The sequence below is a fragment of the Osmerus mordax genome, chromosome 20, assembly GCF_038355195.1.
Source record: "Osmerus mordax isolate fOsmMor3 chromosome 20, fOsmMor3.pri, whole genome shotgun sequence".
In the NCBI taxonomy this organism is placed as follows: domain Eukaryota; kingdom Metazoa; phylum Chordata; class Actinopteri; order Osmeriformes; family Osmeridae; genus Osmerus; species Osmerus mordax.
In genome coordinates, this window is record NC_090069.1 from 10,193,523 (window position 1) to 10,212,176 (window position 18,654).

At 40.7% G+C, this 18,654-nt stretch overlaps 1 protein-coding gene across 2 annotated transcripts in view; it reads right to left on the reverse strand.

The window, feature by feature from the left end:
* The window catches only part of ppp2cb (protein phosphatase 2, catalytic subunit, beta isozyme), a 28,699-nt gene extending 12,693 nt beyond the window's left edge, over positions 1 to 16,006 (reverse strand). Inside the window, exons 1-2 of one of the 2 annotated variants that reach the window (XM_067257862.1) lie at positions 15,509 to 16,006; positions 14,561 to 14,770 (exon numbers count right to left, since the gene is read on the reverse strand). In XM_067257862.1, coding sequence (XP_067113963.1) covers positions 14,561 to 14,770; positions 15,509 to 15,610 — 312 coding nt within the window. In that variant the 5' untranslated portion in view covers positions 15,611 to 16,006. The remainder of the gene's footprint in view (positions 1 to 14,560; positions 14,771 to 15,508) is intronic. The other variant, XM_067257863.1, reaches the window with a different exon arrangement.
* Positions 16,007 to 18,654: the final 2,648 nt, after the last annotated feature.

The following is an 18,654-nucleotide window of genomic DNA, read 5'->3' on the forward strand; positions in this document are numbered from 1 at the left end:
GTCGAGGGTTACAAACAAACAAATCGTTTTAACAAATTGAGGCGACAAAGCGTTTGCTGACCTGTCGAAGAGTAAACATTTGGTTTCTTATATACTACAACAATACGTGGGAAGATCCCAAATCAAACACGGCGAATCTGGAGCAGACGCCATCTTGTCAGAGCAATCAGCGGCACTTGTACTGGTGACGTCACTACATCTCCAAGGCAACATATCAACAACTCTTTTGAGAACGTCTTCTGAACCAATAAGAACAGCATATTGGTTCAATTGCAAAACAGTAGGAGCGTTCTGATTGGCTAATGGGTAGTCATGCCAGCCGCGTATTAAGTCTTTATATTCTATGCGCGTATTGACCTGCGGTCTGATACGTATTCTTATTGCCCTCCGCTGATGTCATCTTCAAAATGAGCGAGATCGAGGAGTTTTACTATCCAGATGACAATGAAGACATCAACAGCGACGAGGAAATTCTTAACTTTCTAAAAGAGCAGAAAAGTGTGAACACAGAGAGATAAGCGCTAGGCAGATTGCTAGGTTTGGTTGCTCAGATTTCAGATTGGTTGCTAGGTACTGTACAGTAGGTGCTAACACCTGAAACATACCGTGTGAAGACTTGAGTAGAGCTGAACAAAACGACATGTTTTAAATGAAAAGAGCTAAAAATGCCATATAATAAACAACTTACTAACCTCGACCGTTCGGTCATGCCGGGAAATATCAAATTGAGGTTATAAGTATCGACCGCTGTCACTCTCGGCTAGTAGAGCTAAGTACTGTAGTTAGTAAGGCACATGCCTGTCATTACTTCAATAAAATAGTAATTTTGTGTATCACATTGTGTTGTGTCTGTTTCCTTTTGAGAAACGTATGTTCAGCCTTTGTGAATGTGAGGTTTGAGAATGGACAAGAATACCTTAATAAATAACTTATAAATGTTTAATAAGGCATAGATAGTTCACACTTTAGATTAGGTCACGCAAAAGCCTTAACTAACAGTTAGTAAATGCTTTATAACTTGCATTACTAATCACAAGTTGCATCATTAGTAAGTGTTTATAAAATAGTTGTTATGATACCTTTGTGAATGTGAGGTTTGAGAATGGACAAGAACACCTTAATAAATAACACAAAAGCCTTAACTAACAGTTAGTAAATGCTTTATAACTTGCATTACTAATCACAAGTTGCATCATAAGTAAGTGTTTATAAAATAGTTGTTAAGACATCTGCTAAGTATTAGTGTACATCATGTATTCGACTTGGCGTACATTAATTAAAGACATAATTAAATATGTTGTTAGTTATTTACTCATGCTTTGTAAAGGTAATGTAAATGGTTTGTTCACCATTTGCTAATGCTTTTTATACCAGCGCATGTACCATTAACAGATTATAAACTACTGGTTTGCAACTATATTAACAAGCTGTCTATAAAGTATGGTAATGCAGTTATCAAACACCTTATGAATTGTATTATGAATCAAATCCATAATGTTTAACAGTGTTTATTAATGATTAACATAGCATTTAATAATAAGCTTATTAACTATTTAATAATGTATTGTTAATGTTTCAAAATGTTTTATAAAGGATTAACTAACTATTAGTTAACACTTTGTAAATGCCAAAAAGCGTTGACTTATTATAAAGTGTTACCGAAATGTGTAATGCTATGGCCTTTAGATCATTTGAGTGTTCACCCTGATTGGGAATGTTGTCTAGTTAGATGGCAAGTAATCAATCGTGAGCAGTGGTCCACTCAACGTTAACCGGCGCAACGGTAACGTTGTTTCCTTTCAAAGTGCGTCTTATATTCCACAAAGTGCTTATTCTGGTGCGCCTTATATACGATGCAACTTATTTTCCGAAAAATACGGTAATCAGATAGACGAGAGATCGGTTCCCAATTTAGCTTAACATTGTGTTTACATCTGTGTTAGTTGGTATAATAAATAATACCTGCACTGTGTACTAGCTTGTACACTGACATTCTAAAATTATACATCCAAAGGGTTTCTTATCACACAGATTTGGTCTTGTTTAGGCCAATTCCAAAACTTTTCTTTGCTATTAGTTAACATAATATATATGAACATAAATATTATACTGTAAATTTGTAATGTGGTTGGGCACCAAGTTATTTATATTTTTCAAGTCCTTTTCTGCTTGATTTCTGCTACCTGTCAAGTCAAATTGCAGTGTTTTTTGGGGTGTGTAAATGTACTTAGTTTTGTAAATAAACTATGCACTGTGTTATTTCTGTAACACAGAAATTCTATTATAAGTCCCTGGTGCTTGAGCTTTTTTTCCAAAAAATATTTTGGATGTTCCAGCACTTATTACTATACCCAGATTATACTGTATATATTAATGAAAACAGTGACCCAAGACTCTGGACCCCCTGAAGTAGCCTTGGCCACCCCATGTATAAAACTCTAGTTCCGCCACTGATCATAACAAGCAAGCAAACTCTACCCCTATTTCCCAACTCCATTCAGTAGGCTATCTTTCTAACGCAGTTTCCATTGATGGCGGATCAGCCTATAATAGCTGTAATCAGGGTTTCCTGCAGAATTTCTTTTAGTTTAGGTGGTAGTGTGGGGTTTGCCGGAAGAGCGCAAAAGGTTTTTCCTCCAATGCGTTCTGCAGAGAAGGGAGATTCACATTGGTCACGGTTTGGAAAGGAAGGGAGAAAACAGGACATTGGCGGATATCGCTATAAATAAAAGCGACGTACTTAAAGCGGCAGAACTGTTCAGAACGCCTGAACTGAAAAGTGCTGCGGGAAACCCTGATGTAATGTTTTGTATGTAGGCTGTGTTTGTCAGTAAAATGTGAAAGGAGTTCCCCCTCCTAATCACCAAGTAGTGAATTGGCAGATATGGTCTCAAATCAAGCGGAGCTGGTTCATGCAGGGGCCACGAGACATAGCGCGTCACTAGCAACTCGTCATATCACGCAGTCGGGGCACACTTTCCTAATAGGGCGGGGTATATAGCAGGGTATGCCGGCATATGCATTGCTAGTGCGACACAGACGTCAGTCATCCTGCTGCCTCCGCCTCCCCGGCCTCCACCCTTGTTTCTGTTTCCTTTCATAGAATGCGTCGCTGCTCTCTGCTCGGATGTCGAGAAGGTGGCTCCATTGGGTGCGGCAGGGAGCCGATGCAAGCAGAACCATTATGCCAAATCAAGTATTACAATGATGTATTGTATCATGTGTAGTAAAGTATCCTCCTGCCTGAATCAAGTATATGTTGTTTCACAAGTAATTTTGTCAACTTTCAAGAATGCCTTCTGCTTACATTTTTGTCATAAATTCGTCTTAGCCTACATCCACGGACTAAATAGAATGAATAGGCTAATCTCAGGCATTGCGCACAGGATTCATTTTTCTTTGTTTGATCTGGTAAACCGTGAATAGCCTTCATCTTTCAGGCAGTTTGGAAGTTGCGATTTCCCACCCCCCCTTCTAATGATCAATCACAAAGTGAATCAAGGAATTTGGTCCCTCAAGTTCCCTTCAACGTAGTCTACTCAAGTCTATCGTCAACATTCCAATGCTTACACATCTCTTTCACCACACCAAGAATAGGCCGACATTTCATTTAGCTTTCTATGTTGTAAAATACTCATTTATTGTAACTAACTTGACATATTTATACCTCTTGATATTTCAGAAATGCATTTCTTTGTTATGCTTTACAAAACATAGGTTAATTCATTTTACCATTACAATTACTGTTGCTGCTAATCATAACATTAGAATTGCGCTTACCTGTGTACACACAAACGTCTATTTAGTGAAGCAAATGCATTTCATAGAATTAAATGAAATTGCTGTCATAATTTACCCTACATATTTTGGTATTCATTTAAATCTTATTTCGGTTGTAACTTTCTCAATTACATATTTGTGCAAGGAAACCCTTTCTGATAGAAAAGCAAATCACAGCCTTGTAAGGCAGGGAACAAATGGCCAAATGCGCTGGATGGAGATAAAACACCCATATCTAAGATACGTCAAGAAAGCAGGATCCTGGAATTTGATCAAGTTTTTTTTGCACTTCTAATGATTAACACAAAAACAATCACACCATGTCTGAAGGCGTGACAAGGTCTTGAATCTATCAAGGAAGATTTCTCTGCTAGAAAATTCCAGGTTTACCAACATTCAGATACGCGTATCTTCAACTATTTTCACATTTCAGAGAAATGAACTTTGCCGACAATGGCCCCTTTTCACCAGAGGGTGTCACATATGTGCAACGTGTAAATTCACCAATATGCCAATACATCTGCCATATTGTTTTACATTACTTTTGCTAAATATCAAATTAAAAGACATGTATCCTACACACACATACCACATTTTACAGGTCCCCGAAACAACATCATCAGCAAGAATATGAACAATGCTCAAGTTCTTTTTTTCAACAGTTGAAAAGTTAACTAATCCCCCTTCACAATTAGGAACCGAGCTTGTCTCCAATGCAATGAGTTTGCATCTTTTTTCAAAGGTAAAATGTATAAAATCAGAGTGAACATATTATCTCATATGCAAATCACTCAAAACCTCGAACAACCAGCGACAAAAAGAGGAGCACTTAACTTGATGTCTGAATTTAGCTTGATTGACATTGAATATCCCGGCACCTGGGGTCTCATTTCTAAAACTGTGCGTAGGATTTTTACTAAAAGTGTACGTACGCCCAAAAGCCTAAAATGGCGTACGCTCACAAAAATTCAGATTTATAAAACCGCGCGTACGCACACCTGTACGCAATGTTCCCTTTATAAATCACAGATTACCCACAAGTGTGCGTACGTGAATCAGCATTGTACCCCGCCCTGAACACGCCCATTTTTTACCATAAATAGTCAATGCAAAGCACCTCATGAATGCTAATCTAGTATCTCATCATGACCCTGGCATGCGATTGTTCTTTACGGTGAATCATAGCGCATGACAACTTCTCAGACACTGTTAGCCTATTAGTGGAGCCCGAAAACTCTGAAAATGTGGTGGCCGGTAGATCACCAATTACAAAAACTGTGTGAGTGGCGTCAACTGTGCCAGTGATACCGCAAGTCGAGATACAATTTGAAAACAAAAGCGTTTTGTTATGAACAGTAATCTATTAAAGTCTGGACTGATGACGTGGAGTGTAGCGATTGCACGGGAGCTTAACGACTGTATTTCCAATTTTTGACATATGATGATATATGCATTAAATAAATATATTTAGTTATACACTGTATTCTGCAGTTATTTAAAGGTAGGATATGTGATGTTATCTGCATTCCATGCAGTCGGGCATTTCCCCCTCCTGCACTCCGGTAGTGGACAATATGATGGTGAGACAGCGCTGAATTTTGATTAAAAATTTGAGTTGATTGTTATGGAACAATTATCACTCAGTACAAGCTAAAATAATACTGCTGGATTAAATCTTCATGATAATGATGAAATCGAGTGAAAAAAGTGTGTGAGGAAAACAAAATATATAAATATTACGAGTAATCGTTCTTCCCACATTTACTTTCTGCAGTCTGACTACAGTACGGTCATCTGCGTCGCCAATTCCAACTTTTTCCAAAATGTGCGTAGGCCTACGGGCGGGTCAGAAATTGCGTGGAAGACCGCACATTCTCCCGTCAAGTTTTTTATAAATCACAACCTTTGCGTGGAAAGTGGCGTACCGTTTTGAGCGTACGCAAGCTTTATAAATGAGACCCCTGAGCGCGTAGCGAGGCATCCATCACCAGATAGCTAAACACTATTGAATTAACCGGAGTAGCGCTAGGTAGCTCCAATTACGAAGAAGCGTAGTCCGTTATGAACGTTAACTTGTACGTTCGTTTATTGAAGTACAGCGTTTCCATAAATCATTTCCAAGAGTGTGAAAAAACAAAGCTTTGCCAAGGCTTACACAGGCAGATCGAGCCAGATAAAAAGAAAAGAACATTACCTAGCTTGCTTTACCGAGAGATGGTTACCAATGGTTACCAACAACAATGAGACTTTAAGCAGCCAATGGGAGAACAAACATTCAAATACACAAGAAAAGGCGAATGGGCTGAATACTACTTATTGCCCTACGAGAACATTTAAACAGAATGAATGCATGTAAAATTACACTCCCTGCCTGGTATTGAACACAATAACACTAAGAAAGACTAAACACCCCAGAGTTGAGAGAGTCTATGTCACCCTAATGGGATATGAGGACCACCACTTCAGTGATGGGCCGGAGGAAAGTCTTGGAAGTCCTTCCTCTGGAAACCCTGAGCTCCAACTTCCTGACCTTGCCGTCGCTTGCAGCGAAGGTCTTCGTGACCAACGCCATGGGCCACTGGATCCTCTTCACCTGAGTATCACGAAGAAGCACTAGGTCTCCTTCCTTGATGTTGGGATGGCTCTTTTGCCACTTGGAGCGACTCTGGAGTGTAGAGAGATACTCGCGCCTCCACCTCTCCCAAAAGGTGTTGGCCAAGTGCTGGACTCTTCTCCATTGCTGGCGGTGTAGATCGGCATCAACAAAGCACCCCGGAGGTTGTGGAGGACTGCAGATTTTCTGGGTAAGGATCATAGTAGGTGTAAGAAGAGATGGTGGTCAGAGGTCTGGCGTTGATTACGGCAGACACCTCTGCCATGATTGTAGATAGAACTTTGTGGGTAAGATGAAAAGGTTGGATTTGGGACAGCATGGAATCCAGAATCCTCCTGGAGACCCCAATCATCCTCTCCCACGCACCACTTATGTGAGAAGAATGGGCCGGATTAAAGATCCATGTACAGCCTTCTTCGTTGAGGAACCTGGAGACATTGGGCCCTTGTCATCTTGCAGGAGTACTTTAAGTTCTGTGCAGGCTCCCTTGAAATTTGTGCCACAGTCGGAGCGGCTCAGCTTCACTGGACCCCGGATGGCAAGGAAATGACGAAGAGCATTTATGAAGCTCAATGTGTCCATGGCCTCAATTAGCTCTATATGAACAGCACGCACGCTGAGGCAGGTGAAAATTACTGCCCACCTCTTTCTGTTGGCAGCGCCTCCACGGGTGCGTCTAGTCGATATACTCCAAGGGCCAAACAAGTCGATAACTACATTGGTGAAGGGCGGCTCTGTGCTTAGCCGATCTGAAGGGAGGTCAGCCAGTTTTTGCTCGGTTTTCTTACCTCGGAGCTTGTTACACGTCACACACCTGTACAAATGTCTTGCGATACATCTCTTGGCTCCAACGATCCAGATGCCATGAGAACGTCCGTGAAAACCCGGCCTTGGTGCTTGACCCTCTCGTGGTAGTAGTTGATGAGTAGAGTACCAACGTGGCTGCAACCATAGACGATGAGTGGGTGTTTCTCTTCTGCTGTGAGAGTTGAATGATGAAGTCTGCCCCGATTCTCAGAAATCCCTTGTCATCGAGGAAAGGATCCAACTTCCTCAATGGACTGTCATTCTGAATGTCCCTCCCTTGCTTCAGACTAGACATCTCAGTTTGATATGTTTTGCTTTGGACACATCCAATGATGACCTTTTTCGCTTTCGACAGATTCTCAGATGTGTGGACTTTCGGACAATGATGCCAGCCTTCAGATTTTATCTCCTGTTTTGCAGTCTTGGCTCTGGTAGTCTCGATGATGTGGATCAGAGTGGCTGTGGCTCTGATGAGAGACTGCCAAGTAGAGAACCTTTCGAATCGCTGAGAGCCCAGGTTCGTGTTAGTACACGTTGTGAGGTGGGTTCGAACTTCTGCATCCAAATCAGGGTCTACGAGGTCATAGGATGTTTCTGCAGGAGTGTCTTCTTTTGTAGGTAGCAGCAGGAACTTCGGTCCGGTTAGCCAACTGGTGTTCGAGAGTAGCGCTGCAGGTACTGATCTTGTTGCTACGTCTGCTGGATTCTGGCTGGTGGGTACGTAGTGCCACTAGGCTTACACAGGAATATCGAGCCAGATAAAAAGAAAAGAACATTACCTAGCTTGCTTTACCGAGAGATGGTTACTAATGGTTACCAACAACAATAAGACTTTAAGCAGCCAATGGGAGAACAAACATTCAAATACACAAGAAAAGGTGAATGGGCTGAATACTACTTGCCCTATTGCCCTACGAGAACACTCAAACAGAATGAATGCATGTAACATAACATTGAAATTCTTGAAAAAAACATACAAAACCTCAACTCTTCCACATGTGAATTGGATATTCTACCTACCAGTTTTTTTTTTTTTATCTGTCATTTACCTCATAACGACAAATCTGCTTGAAATCATAAATACATCATTACAGACTGGCACATTCCCTAACTCCCTGAAAACAGCTGTTGTAAAACCCCTACTGAAAAAGAATAACCTGGATGCCTCCACATTAAACAACTACAGGCCCATATCCAATTTACCAGTCCCCCCAGGATTTCACAGGCCTTTTTTGTGATAGTTGCGGGCAAAAATTCCTGATTTTGCAGGAGCTTTTCCAAAAAGTTGCGTTGAAAGTTGCGGCGTTTTTTAGGTGTTTGTTGCGATGAAATTGCGGGAGCAAGTGAAAGTTGCGATAAAAATTTGCGAATTTCCCTCTTTGTAATTTTAATTGAGTTATTGGTTGAAAATTAAGTAATTAACTAACATTCATCAAAGAATAAAACCATTGAGAAATGGTCCCCTAAATAACCTTACGACCATGCCAATTTTCATCATATCACATTATTTATCCTTATCCAACCAGGATTTACATTTGCATGCATTGAAGGGAGGAATCTCCCTTTTTTTAACAAAAAAGATTGAAATCTCTATCTGTCTGCAATACTGCTCTCGGCCTCTAGGCAACTAGGCGCTCTCACGCTTGCCAGGCATAGACAGTAGAAGAAAGCACACGCAGCAATTGACTGGTTGGGCAACCCTGGATACAGGACTGTTACGGATGTGTTTTTCGCCTGGAAGTCTCTAGAAATCTGGCACCTTATTGAACGAAATTAAAAAGAGTGAAAGAGTTCACAGACACCAGAATGAATGCATTCACAGTATTGTTCATCAGGCAGTAATACAGTACGTTCAGTTCATGTTCACCAAAATTATCAACGAGTTCATGAACTTTCGTTCAATGAACGCGTTCAGGCGCAACACTGGATTTAACCCCTACTGGAGAGAGTTGTGGGAGACGACGATGACTGGTAAAAGTTGCGGGAAAATTGCTGTGATTGGTTAAAATTGCAACGTTGCGCTGAATTTGCGGGGAATCGTTGAATTCTTCGTGAATTGGTGCAATCGCAACATCGCGAATTCCTGGAGGGTCTGATTCGTAGGCAAAATTATTGAAAAAATTTTCTTTAATCAGCTAACCACATTTTTGACACTGAATAACTGCCTTGATTACTTTCAGTCAGGTTTTCGTGCTAATCACAGCACTGAAACAGCTCTTGTTAAAGTTATAAATGACATCTCTGCCCCTTATGGTGACATTTGTTTGCCTCTATAGTCTTTTACTGTTATATGTCAACAAGATTCAACAAGACATTTTCACCTGGCTATATCCAATGTTTAGATATGTTGTGGTATTTATGCAGATTAGCGCATACCTAATCTGATTTTGCACCGTTTGACTATGTTAACAAACAATTTCAAAACACTTGCAATAAATTTTTTGTTTTTCTTGATACAAGTAGTCAGTTCCTTTTATTGACAGGGCACAGTCCATGTATTGCAAAAATGAGAGAAGTGTATTAGTTTGGAACGTCTAAGCTAGAAGCTACGATCCCTGCTTGCTCTCCCGTTTATCCAGCTCTCAAATGTTTGCTCCCTGAACAAAAAATTGTACTGTGGCTTGTGTGTTTACATCAACACGAAATGCTAAAACTCTATGCTAGTTTCTAATTAGGCTACTGCTCATCGCTGAAGGAGCTTATGACTGCTGTGTTCACACTTGTAGTTACATTTACATTTATGCATTTAGCAGACGCTTTTATCCAAAGCGACTTCCAAGAGAGAGCTTTTCAATAGAGCATAGGTCACTGATCATAATAACGAGATAGCCCCAAACATTGCGAGCAGCCAAAACATGAAGCATACATTGTGAAAATAAAATTATGCCAAAGGGAAGAACCATAAGAGCATGCTGTTAAACAAGTTACAATTGAACAACATGAAACTCCCCACAAGAGTGCAAGAGTGTACCTGTAGAAAAAACAATCAACAGTAAAATATTTTACAGCGAGTACAATAATTTGAAACCGTTACAACTAACCAACAAGAGCAACAAGTCTCTCAATACGAGTCATTATGATCCTGGAGGAAACTAACATCAGGCCCAGCCAAGCATTCCTAAGAGCCATTGTACTCCCGGAACAAGTGCGTCTTGAGCCTTTTCTTGAAGGTGGGGAGACCCGCCATCAATGTCCCTGATGGAGGTGGGGAATTGATTCCATCATTGGGGGGGCAGACAGGAGAAGAGCTTGTGTTGAGACCGTTAGTAAAGTTAGTAAACAAACTTTGATGTGATTGCTCTGTTAGCGTACCAGGACTAAATGTAGGCTATAATTTATTTTTTTCGTCCAGAACAAGAGATCCAAGAGAGCTAAACTACAAGTGTTAGCACGACAGTCATAAGCTCCACCAGAGATGAGCAGTAGCCTAATTAGAAACTAGCATAGAGTTTAGCACCATTTTGTGTTGAAACACGCCACAATACAATTTATTGTTCAGGGAGCAAACATTTGAGAGCTGGATAAATGGGAGAGCAAGCAGAGATCGTAGCGCCTAGCTTAGAAGTTCCAAACTATTACACCTCTCATTTTTGCAATACTTGGACCGTGCCGTCAATAAATAAAGAACAATAACCGTTTTGCCAGGATAACTGGATCTATCAGACCCTTGAATGTGTATGAGACAATTTCAATAGCTCCTTCAAATCGACCTACTGATCGCAAACTATAGTCTGAGTAACAATAGTTTGAGTATCCACTAATTCGCCTTACACACAGATTTTCATTGGTAATTTATCGGCTAATGATTCGTTTGACCCATGTTTGAATACATCCAAAAATATGGTTATTAGTTACGTTTATCTGCTTTACAAAACATAGCTTATTTGCAATCTACCATTGTAAATTATTGTTGCAGCTCTAAAATAATGGGACATAAGAATTGCGCTTATACCATTGTCTACACACTAATGTATGTGACACAAAAGTACTTGGTATAATAAATTTTTTCTCATTTTGCTCATAATTACACCATGTTCCAAATTATTATGCAAATGATATCTTTCTCTGATTTTCCTAAATAGTCGATGCAAAGGACAGTCAGTATAATTTTCAAGTCATCAACCGTTAGGGTATAATTTGAATTTTATTGAACCTCCCAATGATAAGTTTTTTTTTTTTTTAAATAAACTCAAAATGCACTGTTCCAAATTATTATGCACAACAGTTTCAAAACATTTTATAGGTTGTAAAGAACTGAAAATGATCATTTGTTGAATTTGCAGCATTAGGAGAACATATTTACTGAAATCAAAAGCTATTTCAATCAACAACAAAAAATCTTAAGTTACATGTTAACATAGGACCCATTCTTTGATATCACCTTCACAATTCATGCATCCATTGAACTTGTGAATTTTTTGAGAGTTTCTGCTTGAATTTCTTTGCAGGATGTCAGAAAAGCTTCCCAGAGCTGCTGTTTTGATGCAAACTGCCTCCCACCCTCATAGATCTTTTGCCTAACCCTTGTTCTGCCTTCGGGTCACATGACCCAAAGGTTCATAACGAACCATCGTTGTGTTTACCCAATTTTACCCAATACAAAAACAAATAAAAATTATTTTCTTTTAACCTTTGCAATGTGGGGGGTCTGAGACAGCCCAACGGTTAAAAGAAAATGCTTCACTTTGTTTTTGTATGCGGTAAAGTTGTCGCAATACAACGGTGGGTCACAATGACTGATGGGTCAGAATGACCCGAAGATAACACAGGGGTTAAATGGTCTCTCAGTTTGGTTCAGTAGGCTACAGTGAAAAAAACAATATGTAACTGCCCCCCCCCCTCCCCTCCTGCTGTCTGAAGCTGTCAAATGTCAGCACTCATAGAATGCCTCCTGTCCAAATAAAGTAGACCTACTTGGTTGGAACTAACTGTTGTGTACACATTTATATGCAAATTATAAACAAACAACAAGAACAATTGTATGTAGACACAGCCACCCCTCTAATTGCATTCACTCTCATTCCCATAGCTATGGTGGTCTCAAGCTAGTATACTATCTTTAAGCACAGAAGTGTAGGCTAATATATGAATCGTCACAAGCAGAACAGTAATTTTCTTTCAAAGGACATTTTTAAATTGTGTGTTACAGGGTATGAATGCATTGATGTAGACTAAAACGTTTTGTACATTGATGGATGTTAGGACAACAATTGTATTGTCAATGGACTTTTGCAAAAAGGAATAGATAAATGTAATGTTTTGGGTCAAGTTAACTCTACATTTAATCCAAACTGAATAAAAGTTACATGAGAAAATGATGTTATTTTATAAATAAAAAGGGAAGATTTGCTCACTGACAAAGGAAATCAGATTTTCCTGGGAACCCTTTCGTTGCTGCTCCGTGCTGTTTTTGGACTTTGAAGAAGTTGAATTTGGACATAGAATATTTACATTACATTTACATTACATTTAGTCATTTAGCAGACGCTCTTATCCAGAGCGACTTACAGTAAATACAGGGACATTCCCCCGAGGCAAGTAGGGTGAAGTGCCTTGCCAAAGGACACAACGTTGAATATGATCAGAACTTTGAAAAAAGTATCCACAACAGTGCCTCTGTCAGTTGTCTGTCTATGTAAACTGCAAAGGTAGCGCACATGCCCTCAACTTGCTCACTATGATTGCCTCAATGCACTTTTTAAAACATACAACAGTGCTGAAAGCGGTAATTTAGGTGGGGGGAGGGAGGGTTGGGTTTCTTGCACGGGTGTGATTGTCTTTTTCAACTGATACCGTATGGCACTTTTGGCCTTGTTTGAACACACACTGGAGTCCCATCTTGTAATGTTTCTAATATATATTAAAGAAACTTGGGTTCATTGAAGATTTATTAACTAAGTAGCAACTAGCAAACTCGGTCAACATGTGCCAAGAGTTTGGTGTGTGTCTTCTACTAAAGAACCTGCTGCTATGTCGTCAAGATTGTAGGCCTACAGATCACAGAAGAAGAAAAAAAAGCTAGTCGTTGCTGCCCTCTGGTGTTCGGAAGTAATAACACCCCCAATCGTTTCACATCGCTCCCCCTCTCTCTTTTTCACTTGTGCCAGTATGCATAATACAGCCGATCAAAGAAATGAGTAAATGGCTCGTTAAACCGTTTGTGTTATATGGTTATTCCGTAATTCCAAAATAAAACAAAACAACGATATCAAGCATTTCCCCATAATCCGGTTCTGACATCCGAAATGGACAAAACGATATTACGTGCCTATTTTTCATTTTTTGCAGATATCAGCATAAGGGATATGGAATAATCAAAACAACGATTAATGGCTCGTTATACCATTTGTGTTATATGGTTACTTCATTATTCCCCAAAAAACGAAACAACCAAAAACAAGCCGGCTGTTCTGTGCTAAAAGTGACCAAAGATATTACGGCCCTATTTTGCATTTGTCAACACGGTTGCAAAATAGAAAAACCAATGGCAACAAGGTACACGGACCCCCCCAGGCCACCACACACATGTAAACTATACATATTAGATATATTCATAGATTAACTTTGTCTGAATAACAGAAGACTCATAAACGGGAGCCATTGTGACATCTGTTGATGAGAATCGCAGACTTGGAATGCAGGAAAAAAATGGCAGAACACATACCTGGCAGCAATTTAACAGTAAACAGGAGTAAAATAGCCTTAAATTTGCTTTTATTTGATCGAGTGCAAAGATACAATTTTCCTGTACAACTGCCAATTGAAAAATCAAATTTACAGTTATAGTTAGGATTGTTTACGTTAAGATAAGCTAGGAGGTCTGAGATATGATAGTACTCAGCTATGAGTTCATGAACTGCTTCTGTAATAGGAAGATAGGATCCTATCTTTGAAACTTTAGGACAAGCAGTTATGATATTTTTCTGTTTTGAGGCCCCTGGTTCTCAGGTGACTTAAAAGGGCTGACCCTAATTTCCATTTCCACCCAATCTCGTTCTAAACCTAGCCCAATGAATCAAATTGTATACAATAATTTTAAAGCAGAAGTGTGTAGACAATGGTATGACTCCATTGACGGGTCCAATTAACAGTCTGCAGGAAATCCCTTGTCAGAAATACTTGCTCCACCGGGGTATTTATTCAGTCTAAATTCACCACTTAAGCCGGCTTTACTCTTTAAGGCCAACTTCCAAAACCAACTGCAAAACCTTGCAAAAAAATGAAACAAATGTTTTGTTATTGTAGAAAACCAAACAATAATGCAGGACTTTGCCCTAAAACAAAAACTACACTGAGATCTCTGGTTAGGAATTCAACCAGCCATTGACCTCTGGGATGTTGATTTAAAAAGCCACTAACCTTTAATGCTACAAGCAGTGTGACTGTTTCCACCGAGTAGTAGCCTCTGTCCACATAGTCTCCCATGAACAAGTAGTTGGTGTCGGGTGACTTCCCCCCGATTCTGAAAAGCTCCATTAGGTCATGGAACTGGCCGTGCACATCTCCGCACACCGTGACCGGACAGCGCACTTCCTGGACATTTGATTCCTTGGTCAGGATCTCCTTGGCCTACACCAGAAAAGAAACAAGAGGAGTGAACAAGTTATAGTAAAAGGTGTAAAGTATAAAATATACCAAATAAGCATTGTAAAATAAATGTTTCCTGTCCTCTTCATTCAATAATGTAAGGGAATGTAATTCACAGGCATTTTGTACATACTGCTTATTAATTTTAGACTACACTTCTGCATGAGCCAATTACATGTAAGCTGGCAGTTACTTTTTTAGGATGCTGAACGAAGCAATGCTCCCACTGCTTGGATGACATGGATATGATTGTTGATTGAAATTAATTGACACGCCTCATTCAAAATCTGTGCATATTCCCTGCACATACTAGACAAGGCTGCTCCTCCATTTTATGCATGTATAATATTGTATATCTGCATTGCAGCTAGCTAGTCTGGGATACATTCATTGCTAAGGCAGTTATTGTATTGACTAGCTATCTACATATGGGTCGCCCACCACGTCAACAGCAGGCTAGCTTAAATTAGGACTGACACATTTAAAAATGTATTTTGAAAGATGGTATGGACAACTAACTGGCTAGCCATCTTTGGCTTTCTACTAGCAAATAATAATGGAATATGAGTGCGCTAAACAGTTAGATCTAATGACTAAATGTAATCTAGCTCTTAGGCTAACATTCTTAGGCTCGTGAATTAACGTGAAGTAACCTGCACTACGAGACTCCGAGCAACCAGCAAGTGCTAGCTACTGTACTATTCTACTATTCGTTCTCACCTTTTCACAAAGCGTTCTCACTTGATTCTCTGATAGCTGCTTGCATTCGTTAAGTTGTTCGACCCACTGATCTAATTCCTTGGTAAATACTTTGTCATCCATCTTAAAACTGTTTGGCAATGTTGGTTTTGATTAAAACGAATTTTACCCCCCCGGTGCGGAGGAAAAGGCTAGCTAGCATTGACGATGTTCTCCACAACGCTCGACGTAGCTAGCGTTAAAGGAGGTAGCACTGTATTAGTGACTCGATCATTATTAGTAGCTAGCTAAAAGCGAACTAGACTAACGTTAGCCTAACCTACGTAGCTATAACTATCGCTCTCTAACTAGAAAACTAACTTGTTATCTAACAAGCAAACCAAACTGTGAATTAAACATATAACATATAATATCCACTGAGCATTTGTACATTAGTGTGAACTAATGTAAACAAACTAACACAATACTGTACGGCTGGTGTAGGGAAGCCTCTGTTTCATTGTTACTGCAAGCGTATTTGCCTCTACCCCAGCCCGACCTTCGACAGGAAACTCGCTGCGTAACCCTTGTGTTATCTTCGGGTCATTCTGACCCATCAGTCATTCTGACCCACCGTCGTATTGCGACAGATTTACCGCATACAAAGACAAAGTGAAGCATTTTCTTTTAACAGCTAGGCTGTCTCAGACCCCCCACATTGCAAAGGTTAAAAGAAAATTATTTTAATTTGTTTTTGTATTGGGTAAAATTGGGTAAACACAACGATGGTTCGTTATGAACCTTTGGGTCATGTGACCCGAAGGCAGCACGAGGGTTGTAATGGCAGTGGCCTTACTGATTTTTTACACACAGCTGGAGAAGATTATGCCTTTCTCTACAAAATCTAAATTCTAAACCGATTTTGATCAAATTTGGTTTGTTATAAATTTGAGAAATTATGTATTCTAAACATGGGGGAAATGTAGCCTACTCTATTTCTTAACCCTCCTATTACGTTGCGGGTAGGGTTGCCACCTTCAATACAGAAAAATAAGGGACGCCTGCCACGGGCGGGGCTGTTAAATCACAACTTAAAACATGTTTTCATAAAAATACTAAGATTTATACATGGACATTATAAAAATATATCTTCTATTGAAATCAGTGTGAACAGATGCGTCTCTCTATCACAACTCAAGTGGTCAAATCGTCATAGCTGAATAAACAGCTATGGCGATAATAACCATACGCCAACAAAGTTTGACAGTGAGACCACAAAAAAAGGCTTTTAACATCAGTGGACCAGAAGTAGTAGTGTGCAGTATTGAAGCATGTCAAGCCTACTTACTTTTATAAGTACTTCTTATTACGCGGGGGGTATTTGGAGATTACGGTGGGCCTGAAGTGCAAATCACAACCACTAACATGAGTGCATCCCCCAAATGAAAACACTCCCCCCAAATGCGAGTCAACTCCCCCCAAATAGGAATACTTGCTCAGCTCCCCCCAATACAAAGACACGCTCCCACAAATGGGAAACTATTACAATAGGTGTGTTCGACTTCATGCAGCACCGGCGGCGCCGACAGCCGGCTGTAGCTGTACCTGCCTTGAAGCTGAGAATGCCATTGGTTGCTTCAAGTCAGCCGGGCTGCAGGCGGCTGCATAAAGTCGAACTCACCTATTAACTCAAAAACACATTACATTAACTCAAAACGGAAAGGGTTGATAGTACACTTTGTCGCTGAATGGATGCAGGGTCCGTGTACCTTGTGGCCATTGGTTTTTCTATTTTGCAACCCGTGTTGACAAACGCAAAATAGGGCCGTAATATCGTTTGGTCACTTTAGTAAGTCGAACACACATTTAAGTATAACGGCTTGTTTTTGGTTGTTTCGTTTTTTTTTAAAATAATGAAATAACCATATAACACAAATGGTATAACGAGCCATTAATCGTTGTTTTGATTATTCCATATCCTTTATGCTGATATCTGCAAAAGATAAAAAATAGGCTCGTAATATCGATTTGTCCATTTCGGAAGTCAGAACCAGATGATGGGGAAATGCGTGGTATCCGTTGTTTTGTTTTATTTTGGAATAACGGAATAACCATATAACACAAATGTTATTACGAGCTATTTACTCGTTTGTTTGATTATTCCATATCCTTTATGCTGGTATCTGAAAAAAATGAAAAATAGCCTCGTAATATCGTTTTGTCCATTTGGGATGTCAGAACCAGATTATGGGGAAAGGCTTGGTTTCCGTTGTTTTGTTTCATTTTGGAATTACGGAATATCCATCCATCCATCATCTTCCGCTTGTCCGGGGGTCGGGTCGCGGGGGCAGCAACCTAAGCAGGGAGGCCCAGACTTTCCTCTCCTCGGCCACTTCCACCAGCTCTTCCTGGGGGAGCCCGAGGCGTTCCCAGGCCAGCCGAGAGACATAGTCCCTCCAGCGTGTCCTGGGTCTTCCCCGGGGCCTCTTCCCAGTGGGACGTGCCCATAACACCTCACCAGGGAGGCGTCCAGGAGGCATCCTTATCAGATGCCCGAGCCACCTCAACTGGCCCCTCTCGACGCGGAGGAGCAGCGGTTCTACTCTGAGCCCCTCCCGGATGACCGAGCTTCTCACCCTATCTCTAAGGGAGAGCCCGGACACCCTGCGGAGAAAACTCATTTCGGCCGCTTGTATTCGCGATCTCGTTCTTTCGGTCACTACCCACAGTTCGTGACCATAGGTGAGGGTAGGAACGTAGATCGACTGGTAAATAGAGAGCTTCGCTTTTCGACTCAGCTCCTTCTTCACCACAACGGACCGATGCAGAGCCCGCATCACTGCGGACGCCGCACCGATCCGCCTGTCGATCTCGCGCTCCATCCTTCCCTCACTCGTGAACAAGACCCCGAGATACTTGAACTCCTCCGCTTGGGACAAGATCTCCTCCCCGACCCGGAGATTGATTCCCATCCCAGCCGCTTCGCATTCGGTTGCGAACCGCTCCAGTGAGAGCTGGAGGTCACGGCCCGATGAAGCCAACAGGACCACATCATCTGCAAAAAGCAGCGACCCGATCCTGAGGTCCCCAAACCGGACCCCCTCAACGCCCTGGCTGCGCCTAGAAATTCTGTCCATAAAAGTTATGAACAGAATCGGTGACAAAGGGCAGCCCTGGCGGAGTCCAAC